The following is a 14,777-nucleotide window of genomic DNA, read 5'->3' as shown; positions in this document are numbered from 1 at the left end:
ACCCAACTCCCCTGCATTGAGTGGGGATATCCTCAACTAGATCAGGTTGCCCAGAACCCCATCCAGCCTGGCCTTGAATGTCTCCAGGGATGGCGCATCCACCACCTCTCAGGGCAGCCTGTGCCAGTGTTTTACCAACCTCATTATAAAGAGTTTCTTCCTCGCACCCAGCCTGAATCTCCCTTCTTCTAGTTTAAAACCGTTCCATGGTGTGCTCTGGGATCTTGGCACGTTCAATATGGATGTGCAGCGCCAGGATCTCCCTGTTTCTTTGTTTCAGACATCCAGTTTGGAAGAATTTGTCATCCATCTCAGTTGCTGCTGCTTCTTATTTGTTTGAGGTGACTAAGTTTTGGGGGGGGGGGGGGGGGGTATTTTGCATCTATAAATATTATATTTGCAAGCTTCTTGGAAGAAGGAGGAGGAGGAGGTGGCAGCAGTCTCAGGTCCAGCAAACCATCTCTCAGTGTGATTTTACTTAAAACCAAGAACAAGAAGGGACCAGAGGAAGACAAGAGATTCCTACTTTTAAAGCCTGGAGTTGAACATCTCTGCCACAGCCATGTTTTACTTTTGATGCTTTTAGTGATGTTTGAATCCCTTTTCAAATTTTATTATATTTTTATTTAGTTTTATTTTATTCTACTTTATTCTATTCTGTTTTATTAGCATTGGACACAAGGTATTTAATCCATTGAGCCTTCCAATGGCAGGGCTTCCGAAGCTTGTTTTCACGGCTAAGCAGCTGCTGTGCTCTGCCTACTCTAGTTCTCTATTTGCACAATCTCCCTTTCCTCAGTTCCTGGCCTATTTTAACCCTTCCTGTAGTCAAACATCATAGCCTGTGGTTTTCTCTTTAATAATGCATGCCTCCATCCCTTCCAGTGGTCTTTAAGCTCCGCAGCCTTGAGTTAGCATCAAGAGCAGGGTTTATTCTGAACCGACAAGGGAATCTTCAATTTCTGAAAGACCATCCCTTGTCAACATTGGCAGCTAAATATTTCATGTCCTCATGTCCCAGGGAGCCTCAGCAACCTGACAGAAAAGACCCTTCTAGCCACTGCAAATGATGAAAAGCTACTTCTCAAGCTGCTTTTTGGTCTGGTTTTCTTTTGAAGTTAAACCTGTCTTGGGTGCATTTGTCCAGACCACCAGTGGTTAATCTGCCCATCTCGGGACAGGTTCATCTAAAATCAGCTCCTGTCATTTTATAAAGGGAAAAGAAAGTCTTTAGCTGGTACATTTTAGCTCATCTCAGAAGTATTTAAACATGACAGGCTGAGAAAGTTGGGGCTGTTCAGCCTGGAGAAGAGAAGCTGCGTGGAGATCTCAGAGCAGCTTCCAGTGTCTGAAGGGGGCTATAAGGGTGCTGGAGAGGGACTCTTCGTCAGGGACTGTAGTGATAGGACAAGGGGTGATGGGTTCAAACTGAAACAGGGGAAGTTTAGATTGGATATAAGGAAGAAGTTCTTTACTGCGAGGGTGGTGAGGCCCTGGCATGTGTTACACAAAGAAGTAAATGCTCCATCCCTGGTTGGATGGAGTCTTGGGTGACATGGTCTAGTGTGAGGTGTCCCTGCCCATGGCAGAGGGGTTGGAACTGGATGATCTTAAGGTCCTTTCCAACCCAAACCATTCTATGATTCTATGGTTCTATGACTTTGTTATATATACATATATAAGCAATGTAACCTACTAGAAAATGGTTTTTAAAGCCTTAATCCTCAATGGTCTTGTGGTAACTGCCCTTGAAATTCAGCTAAAGAAAGTACTATGCCGGTAAGATGAGAAACATACTACAAGATGGCCTTCAACCAGCAAAATTTGCTTCTATAGAAGGCATGATGGCTTTTAAACTCATAATTTCAGCTTGTTCATAAATTGCGGGCAGTGGGAACCAGCTGCAAAGAAGCAAGAATAATCTGTTCAAATTAGAAGGAAAAACAAGAAGAACAGATTCCATATGGGAGCACAGAAATTATCTAGGTAGTTACAAAAAGGAAACCCCATTGACATCTATTGTGGCTGAATAACAGTACTTAGCCCTCCAGCTATGATCTGTATTTTCATAGGAGAGGGCAACATTCCTATAGCCAGGCAAACAACAAGTGGCACAAAGGTTTCAAAGGACACCATCTCTAAACTGGCACAATTTGACAGGTTGGCCAATGCCCCACCAAAGCAAGTGCTGGGCTGTAACAGATTTCTTTTCTGTGCCATGCAGAAGGAAAGCAATCATCAAACTGAGATTTTTATATTCTCTCTTTCTTTTTCTCTGCACCCCTAAGCAGCAGGACTTAAAAAGCCCAGCGTGATGGTGGCTGCAACCAATTTGCAATCTGATGCAATTCAAGATTCTTGTTTTCCTGCTGTTGCTAATTCTGGCACCACGGCCTCCAATCAGGATTTCCTAGATGTTAATTTCATTCAGGTCTAAAATTGTGCTGGGCCAAATTAGGATGGAGGGAAGCAAAGAAAAACACCCCATGGTTAGCTGAGTTGTAATAACAGAGCACGGCACACAGGGCTAGTAAAATGAGTACTGCTGTGCCTGGTCTTTTTAGCCTAAAGCAACTAGTTTCCCGAGAAGTGAGCCTAAGGGAACCTGCCTTCCCAGGAATCTGTGCCTCCTGTTCATTGGGAGTGCTGAAACAACTCTCTTCTGTGGCTGGGACATCTTTGAACCTCAGAGATGTCTGAGTTCACAGACATCATTAGGGTTGGAAAGGACCTCTGGAGATCATCTGGCCCAATCCAATGCCAAGGCAGGACTACCCAGAGCAGGTTACACAGGGATGCATCCATGGTAGGTTTTGAATATCTCCAGAAAAAGAGACTCCACAATCCCCCTTGGACAGCCTGTTCCAGTGCTCTGCCACCCTCAGCATAAAGAAGTTCTTTCTCATAGAATCACAGAATGGTTTGGGTTGGAAAGGACCTTAAAATCATTCAGTTCCAACCCCCTGCACCTTAATAAGATCATTCATTTCCAAACCCCTGCCATGGGCCAGGACACCACACAGTAGACCATGTCACTCCATCATGTTGGGGCAAGAGCTTCTTGAGGTTTAGTTTATGGCCATTGCTCTTCATCCTGTCACTGGGCACCACTGAAAAGAGTCTGGCACCATCCTCTTGGTACCTGCTTTTGAGACATTTATATGCATTAATGAGATCCCCTCTCAGCCTTCTCTTCTCTAGACTAAACGGGCCCAGCTCCCAAAGTCTCTCCTCACAAGAGAGGTGTTCCAGACCCTGATCATCTTTGTGTTAGATCAGTTATGTCTTTCTTTCAGTCTCCATAGGATCTTTCTTTTTCACCCAGTCATTTTCATACCATAAACTATGTAGAGATGTAATTCTCCTTGAGCCCTTCCCCCTTTGTCAAACATGGGGAGGCACAGACATGCAGATAGGGTGAAAGCATAGGCTCCTATTTCGTAGAAACCCAACCAAACCATCATCTTACCTGAGAAATGTCCATGACAGAGTCACAGCTGAGAGGCCGAGCAGAGGTCAAGTCATTGGAACCCAACACTGTTGAGATGATCCCATTCTGATCAATCCTCCTGATCATGGTGCCATCCACAAAGTAAATCAGCCCAAACTTGTCCACGGTGATGCCTGGGGAGGGCAAAAGCAAGACAGTCAGAGAGTAACAGCAACCTGACAATCATGGGATGAATAGAAGTTGGTGCCTGGTTTGACGTTCATGAAGCAGTAAGGTTGGGAGCAATGTATGTTATGGCATTCAAAAGGGATGAGATGAGAGTTGGACATGGGGGACTCCTGGTTATCAGGAACCATTCCATGGAAGGCACTTCCAACTGGCACGTGATGCCATTTAGAATTCCCTGTTCACTTGGAAAAGGGCATGGCATTTGGTGAACCACTGAAAGGAGAAGGTTTTCTAATAGCTATATGTCTTCCTAATAGCTGTATTAGAAAGTCTTATATTATATTAGTCTTACATGTTCAGAAACATGGTGCTATTGCTCATAGTATGACTGGTAAGCCATGCACATGAACATATTACACTGGTGAATCTTTCAGAAATGGTGATGAAAAAGGCTGTGAAAGACCCATCAGGTGAATCAAATTCCAGGCGGATAAATGTGGATTCCTGTAGTATTTCACCTATCTCTGAACACTGCTCAGTGATTCAGTTCATTGTCCAAACCTCCTTTGTAGACACACTCCCATCAGTGGGTTTGAGGTCTGCTGACAGCAGCCACGGGCTGCTGATCCTCAGTTCCTCACCTGTAGACATGTGTCATTTCACTTCCCCCTAAGCATCATTTCTCAAGTGCTTATCTTGGCACAACCTCCTTTAATCCTCTTTATCCCAGGCTAGCTACACTCTGCATCTTCCATCAGAGGCTTCCATAGTGCTTTACACTTATTAATTAGACCTCATAGCAGTGTATGAGTGTGATCATCCTAATTTTACATATCAGGAAAATAACAGATAAAGCCATTTGTACAAGGTCACAGAGAAAGTCCATGGCTAAGGAAGGAATAAAAAGTTAAGGGCCCCATTCACCTCTCTTTTATGCTAGTATAAATTAAAAATAACTCCACAGAAACTAATAGAGTCATCCATCTCATCTGCCCTGCAGAATTCTGCTCATTGTAATGTTTGAGGGGCTTAAAGACATTAAAAGAGCTTAAAGGAACAGTAAAAGAATGTAGAAGCCTTTAACACGCTTTTCTATGCAAGCAAAAATTCTGCCTGGGATAGACACTCACCACTGGGATAGTGGTGAGGCACTGGAATGGGTTGCCCAGGGAAGCTGTGAATGCTCCATCCCTGGCAGTGTTCAAGGCCAGGTTGGACAGAGCCTTGGTGGCATGGTTTAGTGTGAGGTGTCCCTGCCCATGGCAGGGGAGTTGGAACTGGATGAGCTTAAGGTCCTTTCCAACCCTAACTATTCCATGATTCTATGAGAATATTGGGATCTTCCTGTTTGGTTTCTTTGGCTAGCAGGGTAGCAATCACTTGGCAAAAAGCAGACATCTGAATTGTGCATCCTAGTAAGCATCTGGAGCTTTTCCAATCAGTGGAGAGCAAGACCTACTTCTAGGGTGCAATTCCTATCACCCTACAGCAGATACCCAGAAGAGATTACATGAATCCTGCCAGAAACACCTTTTCCTCCCCACTGACTCTAAAAGGAGAGTACAGCAAATACCTCTAAAGGGAACGTTTATACTGCAGGCAGATGAAATGAATCCTCACCCTAGTGTTTTTTTGGCTGTCATCACAGTGACATAAATGATGGGCACCCTGTTTCAGACAGAAAGCTTTGAGGCTCTTCCTGAGGAAGCGATGAGACTGTGTGTTTCTCCACAGCGCTGTTTTACAGCCAGATCCCCTTGTTTGAAACATTTACCCTCAGTCTCCATCCACTGTGAGCTCTGCTGTGAAGTACAGATGCAGCAGTTCACAGATCAAACATTTGAGAGTTACACGTGGCAGGGACTAATCCCCTGATTGCTTTGGCAATTAAAATCATGGCCTTCAGCCAGCGCTGTAACTATTGCATGGAGGTGGATGATACATTGAAAAACATCACGTTTGGTCACACAGAAAGCCACAGAAGATGCCTGGAAGGAATGGCAGGGAAACCTTAGGACTAAGTCATTGTTTGGGACTAAAAACAAACTTCTCTGTTGAACTGAATAAAGGAAGGGATTCAGCCATGGTTGCAACCTCTGCATTCAAAGTCAATCAGGAGTCAGGAAAGTGCTGTTTCAGATCACTGAGTTGAATGGGAGCGGTGTATTTGACGCTAGGAGGTCAACCCAGCATTTTCCTTAGTTCTTCACAGCATCTCCCTGTCTGAAGGGCAGCATTTTGACCTGGGTTAGATATTGGACCATCAAAGAAGTGAGGTTTCAGAACAGCCTCTAGGGCAGTGAGGAAAATTACTTGCTGCTTTTAAGATGAAGTTCATTAATTTTGGAGGGGATTACATGGCAGGATTGCTGAGATAATGGATGACAGGACTAAATGACCCAAAAGATTGCTTCTGGTCCTACATTCCAATACCTGTGTTTAATTCACGCTGAGATAGGGCTGATCTTTGCAGGACCATGAAACAAGAATCTCGAGGAGGAGCAGAAAATACCTGTTGCACGTCTGAATGCTACCGGAGCACTGGCGGCCATTTATTCTCTCTATACAAAATAAACACATCAGTTGCATCTTAGCACTTTGCCTAAGGCTTGCAGAGGGATCTGGTGGTAAAGGCATCAATATCTCACTGGCATCCATGGCTTTCTGGAGGTTGTCTTCACCTGCCATGAGATCTGTCAGCACTGTGCCCCAGTTAGTGCCCTGTTCAACAAGCCATCCAGGATGTTGGCGCATGTCTCCTCTCATCGGTGTCTGCTGTTGAAGTGAAGGTTACTGCTCCTCTAAGTGAATGGCAAGTTCTTTAATGCTTGCTTGACAATCAGGAATGCAGTGGGGCTCTTTAAGCAGTATGGTAGCTGTGCTTTTTCAGAAGAGGCATGATGGAAGGTTTAGTTGATCTTAATTGGCTTTTGTCAAGCACAAGAAGCTCTCCCCCGTTCCTCAGTTCACGAGGAGTATTTTTCAGGGTGCCCGTCCATTACTCTGTGTGACAGGCCAAAAGCCAGTGAAGGGTGGCAGGCTGGATAATGTGATTTTAAATGAGGCAGAATTTTCTCTCTCAGCTAGTTCCATATGGATTGGATTGGACTTAGCAGCAGCGTGTGCTGACAGTCGATCAGGGTGCTCAGTGCTGGGGTCTGATGGCTGGTCTGATTAACCAGTTACAGCAATAATAGCCTGTATGTACTTTGGCTCTCCAGCCAGCCCTGATCAGTTGATAGAGGACAACTTTAGTTTGCATTCTAGCTTAGACAAAGAGCTGCACACCCAAAGAAGTGAAAGCGGGACAGCAAAGTTGCCACTTATCATCCTACTCCAGGGCAATGTGCATGTGTTCTTATCACAGAGCACTCCTCTGCTTATCCCTCTTTCATGGAAGCTAAGCGATCTCAATTGCCTTGCATTTCCTAAGATGTTCTGCAGGGTAACAGCATTTGCACTCTGTCAAAGCCCGAAATTCCCATTTGCACATGCTCCTCACATGGCAACTGCTCCAATCCCTTCCTGACTTGAGCTGATTGCCTTGGAATCGAATCTAATTATGGAGAAGGAGCCCTGCTCTCCCACAGACAAGTGTCTTTGGATGGATGACTTCTACAGAGAGGGAAAGAAGCATCTCACAGCTTCTTTACAGCAGACTGCAGAGGTTAGATTGGACTTTTCTGTGTTTCCTCCCTGAAAATGGCACGGTTCCAGGACCAGGAGCTGGCTCCTGCAAATGGGCACAGAAATGGGTAATTCACGTTACGCACATCAAGCCAAAGGCCTTGGCTCACTTTGGCAGAAGGTTCCTCTCATGTCTCCATAGGAACATAAGGGAACTAAAGGATTTCAGCACATAGCTCTTAGTTTGATCTCACAGTTACTGAGAGAAAGCATCTGCTGCACTACCCAGGTAGTGTTGCAGATTCAAACTTCAAGCTCTGAGATGTGAAATACACACGTTCTAAGGTCATTCCGGCTCCTCTTGAAGAGATGGAGAGCCCATAAGGAACAAGGGTGCATCTCACCAGTGAGTTGTGCTGATAGGAAGTTGTGACGTGATGACATTAGCTTGAAACGTCAGGACCTTGTAGTGTGAGGAGGTGACAGCACAACGTCACACTGCAAATAACTACTGGGGGTTTGTTCTGGAAGATGAACTGCTGAAAGTGATGGCATTGCTCTACATAGATGCTGCTTAAAACCCCTTTTAAGTAAAAAAAATAGGTGCTAAAGGAATCTATATTTGGAGCTTTCTGGTCTGGCTGGCTGCTGAATGACTGAGTGATAAAATGCCAGCTGAAAATCAATGTCAATAAGTACAGAGGAATTGGCAGGGGATGGAGTAAGCCTAACTAGTCATATGCAATGACAAGCTGTAAAACAGCTCACAGGAAAAAAGATTTCGGACTGCCTATGAAAAGTTCTCTGCAAAGATCAGGTTTGTGCTCTGCAGTGGTCAAGGAGGCAGCTAGAAGACAGCAGTGGATTGGAGAGGAGAACAGAAATCTCTGTTCTGGCCTCAAAAAGACCATCCTTTTGCCTGCTGTGGCCAAACAACTTGTGGAAGTCATTAGCACAGGGTGCCTGGAGGAACAAAACTAGGTGTTGAGGGAGGTTTATAGACCTAATGATGGTGGCATCTAAGCACAGAGGTGCACCCTCTTCAGAAAGTCCCTTAAATGTTGATGAGTAGAATCTGGAGTGTTAGCAAGGAAAGACTATCACTGCTCCTTTCCCTATGTGCTTTTCCCAGCTACAGTGAGAGACAAGATGCTTTGTTCAATCAGCCTCTGGTCCTCCCTGACATTATTATTTGACAATAAAGCCCTTAACAGCTTGTGGAGGTGGAGTTTCTTCTTCTAATCCTGTCGAATTCATGACCACTTAGTGAACAACTGAGATTCTGTTTACACGTTCAGCAGGACACAGTGAAGGAAGCAATCTGTCCCCACACTAATTACTTCATTTTGCATTGTTTTCGTGGTGCTAAATGAATTAGACGTCCCCTCACATAGACACACACACACACACATCCCTTCTGAACTCTTCTTCCTATTGTGTCAGGCTTGTCACTGCAATCTCTCTTAATTGCAGGCTCCTTGGTAATTTCTCTGCCACAACATTTTCCCAAGGAGAACCACTGGTGAGTGCTCAGATGAAAACAAATGCTCTGACAAGCTGGAGTTTTAATTTTGCCTTTAGATTGCTTGTAGAAGAGGATCATTATTAGCAGATGATAATTAGAAAGTGGTAACACTTTAATTTGCAAGGATATATTGAAATTCATTAGCAGCTGCAAGCTTTGCTGTGCTTTGGGGCAAGTGAATTGAAAGTATCAGACCAGGTCCTAATAGCAATGAGAAATGACCCAACCAAACAGCTGCCACTACTATTTCATCTCTTGATTGACCTGGCCTGTATTTGTATAGCCTGGCTTTATCACAGAAGCCAAAGACAGGGGAAGGATGAAATTCCTGGGGTGGGCTCTATCCCTCCTAATATCTTGTCTAAGCTGATCATTTAAAGGCAGTTCTTTCTTGTGCAACAGAGAGAGAAGAACCTCAGCCCAGAAGGAACTTCTGAGAAACGTATGGATGGGACCCGGGATAATGGTTTTGAACTGAAAGAGGAGAGATTTAGACTGGCTATAAAAAGGATTTTTATTGTTACAAGGGTGCTGAGGAGCTGGAACAGGGTGCCCGAAGAAGCTGTGGCTGCCCCATCCCTGGCAGTGTTCAAGGCCAGGTTGGAGCAAGCTGCTCTAGTGGAAGGTGTCCCTGCCCATGGCAGGGGGTTGGAACTGGATGAGCTTTAAGGTCCTTTCCAACCCAAACCCTTCTATGATTCTATGAGTCTATTTTATGTCCTTAAAATACAGAAGTAATTCTCTTCAGCCAAAAAATTATCTTTAGCCTTAAAAAGTAGAGTCCTGTGACAAGTGGTGAGACTTGAAGAACTGAACATTCCAAGTCCTTCCCTGGCCAGCTGATATCTCTATAGCTACAGAACAGTTCTCTAATCTCCTCTGAGCATTCACTTAGGATCATTTCTTCCCCCGCCAAGACAGGGAAGCAGAGGGTAACCTGAGGACTCCTGGTTACTTGTACAATGAAGCATTCCTATTTGGAGCTATTATGAAATACAGTCACACGAAGAAAGAGCATCTGATGGATTCTTCTGCCAGGATGAGCCACCGTGAAGGTACAAACAATGCTGACGTTACATTGTCAGTGTCATTTTTCACTGTTAATCATTTATTGAGGTGAATGGGAAGAGCTTCACACCTGCCAAAGCTTTTGCCTCAGCAGCCTTTGCAAACTCAGCCTGGAACCAGATCAGGGAATGCTATTTATGAATTTTCCATTGGCATTGCGGGCTTTCTGGATTATTATTTTCTTGTTACCATTTTGCTTCGTGTCGTTTCCTCTTTCACCCTCAATTTACTGCTGTTTTGTGGGATTTCAGAGCTGAGAGGAATGAATGCATGCGTTTTGCCGTTATACGATTGAGGTGGAAAGAACGGCCTCCTGAGAGCTTGAATTGCCAACAAGAAGGATTTCAGTGCTTTTCAGCACTGAAAGTTCAAAGCTTTCACTTTGAACTCCAGAGCTCTGTTTGCTATAGCAAAGCAGAAACGTAACAAATAGAATCATAGAATGGCTTGGGTTGGAAAGGACCTTTAGATCATACAGTTCCAACCCCCTGCCATGGGCAGGGACACCTCACACTAAACCATGGCACCCAAGGCTCTGTCCAGCCTGGACTTGAACACTGCCAGGGATGGAGCATTCACAACTTCTTTGGGCACCCTGTGCCAGCACCTCAGCACCCTCACAGGGAAGAACTTCTTCCTTATATCTAACCTGAACTTCCCCTGTTTCAGTCTGAACCCATCACCCCTTGTCTTACTACAGTCCCTAATGAAGAGTCCCTCCCCAGCAGCCCTACAGGCCCCCTTCAGACACTGGAAGCTGCTATGAGGTCTCCATGCAGCTTCTCTTCTCCAGGATGAACAGCCCCAACTTTCTCAGCCTGGCTCCATACAGGAGCTGCTCCAGCCCCTGCTCATCCTCGTGGCCTCCTCTGGACTTGTTCCAACAGTTCCATGTCCTTTTTATGTTGAGGACACCAGAACTGCACACAATGCTCCAGGTGAGGTCTCACAAGAGCAGAGCAGAGGGGCAGGATCACCTCCTTCAACCTGCTGGTCACGCTCCTTTTGATGCAGCCCAGGATACGGTTGTTTTCTGGGCTGCAGGCGCACACTGAAGCCGGCTTAAAAGTCATCAAAACCTTGCAACATCCATCCATGTAGGGAAATAAATAATATTCCTCTTATCTTGCACAAGGGAGACTGGAGGAACAACAGAAGTTGTGGGGTGGTTTTTGCTCTGGTTGAACATGAAAGTGGTGCAGAAAATTGGATTACAGCTTTCTGGACCCCTTGAGCTCATGACTCATCTGCTGGGCTGCCCAAACCTCTCTGCCCAATTCACTTTATTTCCTTTTCACTCAGCCTCCTCATATCAGTGAGACAATTCCTACACTGCAACCTGACCACGGGTGGCTGTTCCCTTTCTATAGCTGTGCCTTCGGCAATACTTTATCCCAATACAATGGTCACCTCGCGGGTGTCTGGAGTGCTTGGAAGCCATGCTGGGACCTTTGAACATTACAAGGGAAGCAGTTTGGCTTTCAGTGTTTATTGGCACAAACCAGGTCTCCCAAGGTATATTTTGCTTCATCCTGCCAGGAAAAAAACAACATATAACCAAGAAAGAGATTACAACTAGAGCTGACACAAAAGGTTGCTAAATCAGTTTGGGTTTCTCCGGTTCAGTAATAATAATGTCATCTCTATGTCAAGAAAAATAACTTCCTGAGATTCATAGAATCATAGAAAGCTTTGGAAGTGTCAAAGTTCCATCAGATCCTCTTTTTTCCACAGCTTTTCACCTCCTTCCCATGCTGCAGTGTCCTTTTTTGGCTTCTTTTAAAGGGCTGATGTAGAATGACAACTGGCAATGACTAATGACAGCTTGCTCAGACAATGGGTCTGTAATTAATGGGCTGCTCGGGCTCGGTTGTTGGCATTGGCCTCACTAAGCTTTAAAAATAGCCTCAGAGCTGTTCAAGTCCATCCCTGCCCCAAAGAGGTTTTTGAGCAGAGAGAAGATGGGATGTATTGAAAACCCAGCGATGGCAGTGGCTTGAAGATTTGTACTTCTCTATATTACTCTTAGCAATTCCCTGCTTATAACTACCATTAATTATAGAATCTCAGACTGGTTTGGGTTGAAGGGACCTTAAAGCTCATCCAGCTCCAACCCCTGCCACGGGCAGGGACACCTTCCACTAGAGCAGCTTGCTCCAAGCCCCTGTGTCCAACCTGGCCTTGAACACTGCCAGGGTTGGGGCAGCCACAGCTTCTCTGGGCACCCTGTGCCAGCACCTCAGCACCCTCACAGGGAAGAGCTTCTGCCTAAGAGCTCAGCTCAGTCTCCCCTCGGGCAGGTTAAAGCCATTCCTCTTGGCCTTTCCCTACAGGCCCTTGTCCCAAGCCCCTCTCCAGCTTTCCTGCAGCCCCTTTAGGCACTGGAGCTGCTCTAAGGCCTCCCCTTCAGGAGCCTTCTCTTCTCCAGGCTGACCCAGCCCAGCTCTCTCAGCCTGGCTCCAGAGCAGAGCCTAGCCAAGAACAGCAACAACAGCACAGCTGACTTCACCTTGCTGCTTTTTGTGAAATAACCTGTTAAAGATCCCCAGGTTTTGCTGAGGGGTTGCTTTACAAAGAAGCTGGGATAGGCTTGGAAACTGGGAGAGGGAAGATCCCACTCCCAGATGCAAGTCAAAAGGAAACCTGCAGCCCATTGATGGTGGAGCCAAGAACATCTAACTTCTTGCAATCCCAACAGCTATGCAGTAAGACATACAACAGGTGAAAATGCCAGATTCCTGACAGCATTCCTTGTCCTTCTTCACAAACACTGCAGAAGGTGTGTGTACTTACAGGGCTTCTACCTCATCTCTATTCCAAGGAGCTGTGGACAGCTGGGGGGAGCGACATCCTCCATATGCAGAGCTTGTTACCTTGAGACTGCCAGACTGAAGTCTTGGCTCCACGCAGGACTGCATATGTTTGGCTAAACCTGTTTTACACAATTTAGTTCACAGTCGTGAAGGCTGTGTGATGCTTTTATGCTGATGTGACTGTGCTTTTATCTCAGCTGAGAAGGCTAATCAGGAGCCAGGTGAAGTCATGATGAATTAAACCATTCCCGTATCAAAATCAGTGTCCACCCCCCACAGCTTTTAAGCTGGATGCTATGATATGTAATGTCAATGTATAAATCTCAGTATCTCTGAGCTGTATGATGGTTTTGCTGCTATTATATATAGTATATTATAATATACATCATATTCATTAAATAGATATATTTTATATTTGAAACATTATATATTATATATACATATGTACATTCTATATACATATATATACACACATATATATATCAATGCTTATAGAGCATTTACTTTTGTAAAGCCAAAAAAGTCTCAGTGAACTGAAGTGAACCCAGTCCAGATTGGGAAGGACCAAACACTGTTATTTGGTAAGGAGGAGTAGTGGCTAAATGGGTATCAAATTGATGGGTGGATTTATTCTATTGCCCTTTGGACACACAGCCATCATTACACCCCTCTGGTTTGGCACTCCCCCCAGCCACCTCAATAAGAAGAACCAGGACTGAGGGTGAGACATACCCACTTATTTACAGAGGCAAGCCCTTAGGATGTGCTTGTGGGTTAACTGGGGAAGGTCTGCAATATCCAAGGGCATTGAAGAGGTCTCCAGCATCACTAAACAAGCCCCTTTGTAAAAGACCCCTTTAGAAAAGCCTGTGGAGAAGAAGCAGTCTCACCCCTGGGATTTGTAAGGGTAGCATCAGTGCCTTTGCCTCCATCTCCGCAGCGGGTATCATCAAACGGGAGGCACTGATCCCCAGTTCCAGCCAAGACCTCGGAATTCTTCACAATGTCTTTCACTGATGTGGTTGACTTGATTTTATAGATACGTCGGCTGTTGGTGTCGGAGAGGTAGATGGAGCCAGTGATTGGATCTGTGGTCAAGTAATACTTATGGGCTGGGCTGTGGCTGAAAAACAAGGGTTTGATGTTATTATTTCCTTGGATGATTTGTTTCTTTAAGTCAACAACAGGCAATGCAAGCACTTTAGAGGATAAAAATGCATAGGGCAGACAGACTGTGAAAGTGGAGCAGTGCTGTACTGGACAATGTTAGTGCACAGTGTGTTACAGCACAGGATCCTGAGCTAGAGCTGTCACCAGTCCCAGTGCCTGGGGTGATCTCTGGCATGGAGAGCAGCTACCAAAGGGAAAGGCTCACTGACTTTAGCTAAAATCATGCCAGGAACTACTAGAGGTTGAGTCCCAGTGCCTGAGATTGCTTAATTTACTTAACATAGACATAGTCCTGAAACTGGTGTTAGTGCAGTGCCAGAATGTGAAGGGAAAGCACAGTACATAGTACACTAGGGGCAGAAAACACAGGAAAAAATGAAGTTGAAAGCAAAAATCTACCCTCCCCAGGAAGACCCCAATGCGAAACCCAAGCGCAAACTCCCCAGTATAAAGCACTTGAAGATATACTCTTCGAGATCACTGTGTCAAGGCTTACCCAATGCTAGTGCTGACTCCAGCAAAGGCTCTAGAGTCCTGTCCTGCCCTTATGGGGGTTAGGGGAAGTCCTACCACTGAATTCAGCTGGACCTCAGTGAAGAGAGGAACAAAATGGTTCTTGGAGTGCCATACTTTGCCCTATACCAAACATGACCAAGGAGGAGAGCTGAGGAACCCTAACATCAGTATCCTGTTAAACCCCACTCACTCATTGCTGCCTTGAAAAGGAGAAAGGGTGGCTGAGAAAAAGGGCTGAGCAGACAGGAAAAGCTTTTAGCTCTATGACTACAACACTAAATGAGCCCAGGACTGAAGAAATGAATGAACTAGCACCACTTCATGGAGAGCATTCAATGGGACTGGCCAGGGAAACAACCAGATGAGTTCAGACACAGTTTTAATCATCGTCTTTCAAGGATTCTCTCTACAGTCTAATACTAAACTTATTAACTTCCTT

The 14,777-nt window shown here is 45.2% G+C and overlaps 1 protein-coding gene across 11 annotated transcripts in view; it reads right to left on the bottom strand.

The window, feature by feature from the left end:
• Positions 1-14,777, bottom strand: part of TENM4 (teneurin transmembrane protein 4) — a 759,599-nt gene that overhangs the window by 49,132 nt on the left and 695,690 nt on the right. For all 11 annotated transcript variants that reach the window (XM_061458042.1, XM_061458041.1, XM_061458044.1 and 8 more), the window contains 2 exons: positions 13,543-13,775; positions 3,470-3,624 (listed from right to left, as the gene is read on the bottom strand). In XM_061458042.1, coding sequence (XP_061314026.1) covers positions 3,470-3,624; positions 13,543-13,775 — 388 coding nt within the window. The remainder of the gene's footprint in view (positions 1-3,469; positions 3,625-13,542; positions 13,776-14,777) is intronic.

Source organism: Pezoporus flaviventris, unplaced genomic scaffold (genome assembly GCF_033815535.1).
Source record: "Pezoporus flaviventris isolate CSIRO_AGI_PZ_B2104156 unplaced genomic scaffold, CSIRO_AGI_Pfla_v1 ptg000025l, whole genome shotgun sequence".
Taxonomy (NCBI): Eukaryota; Metazoa; Chordata; class Aves; order Psittaciformes; family Psittacidae; genus Pezoporus; species Pezoporus flaviventris.
The sequence above is the reverse complement of the archived record's forward strand: the minus strand, read 5'-3'. Positions and strand labels throughout refer to the sequence as shown.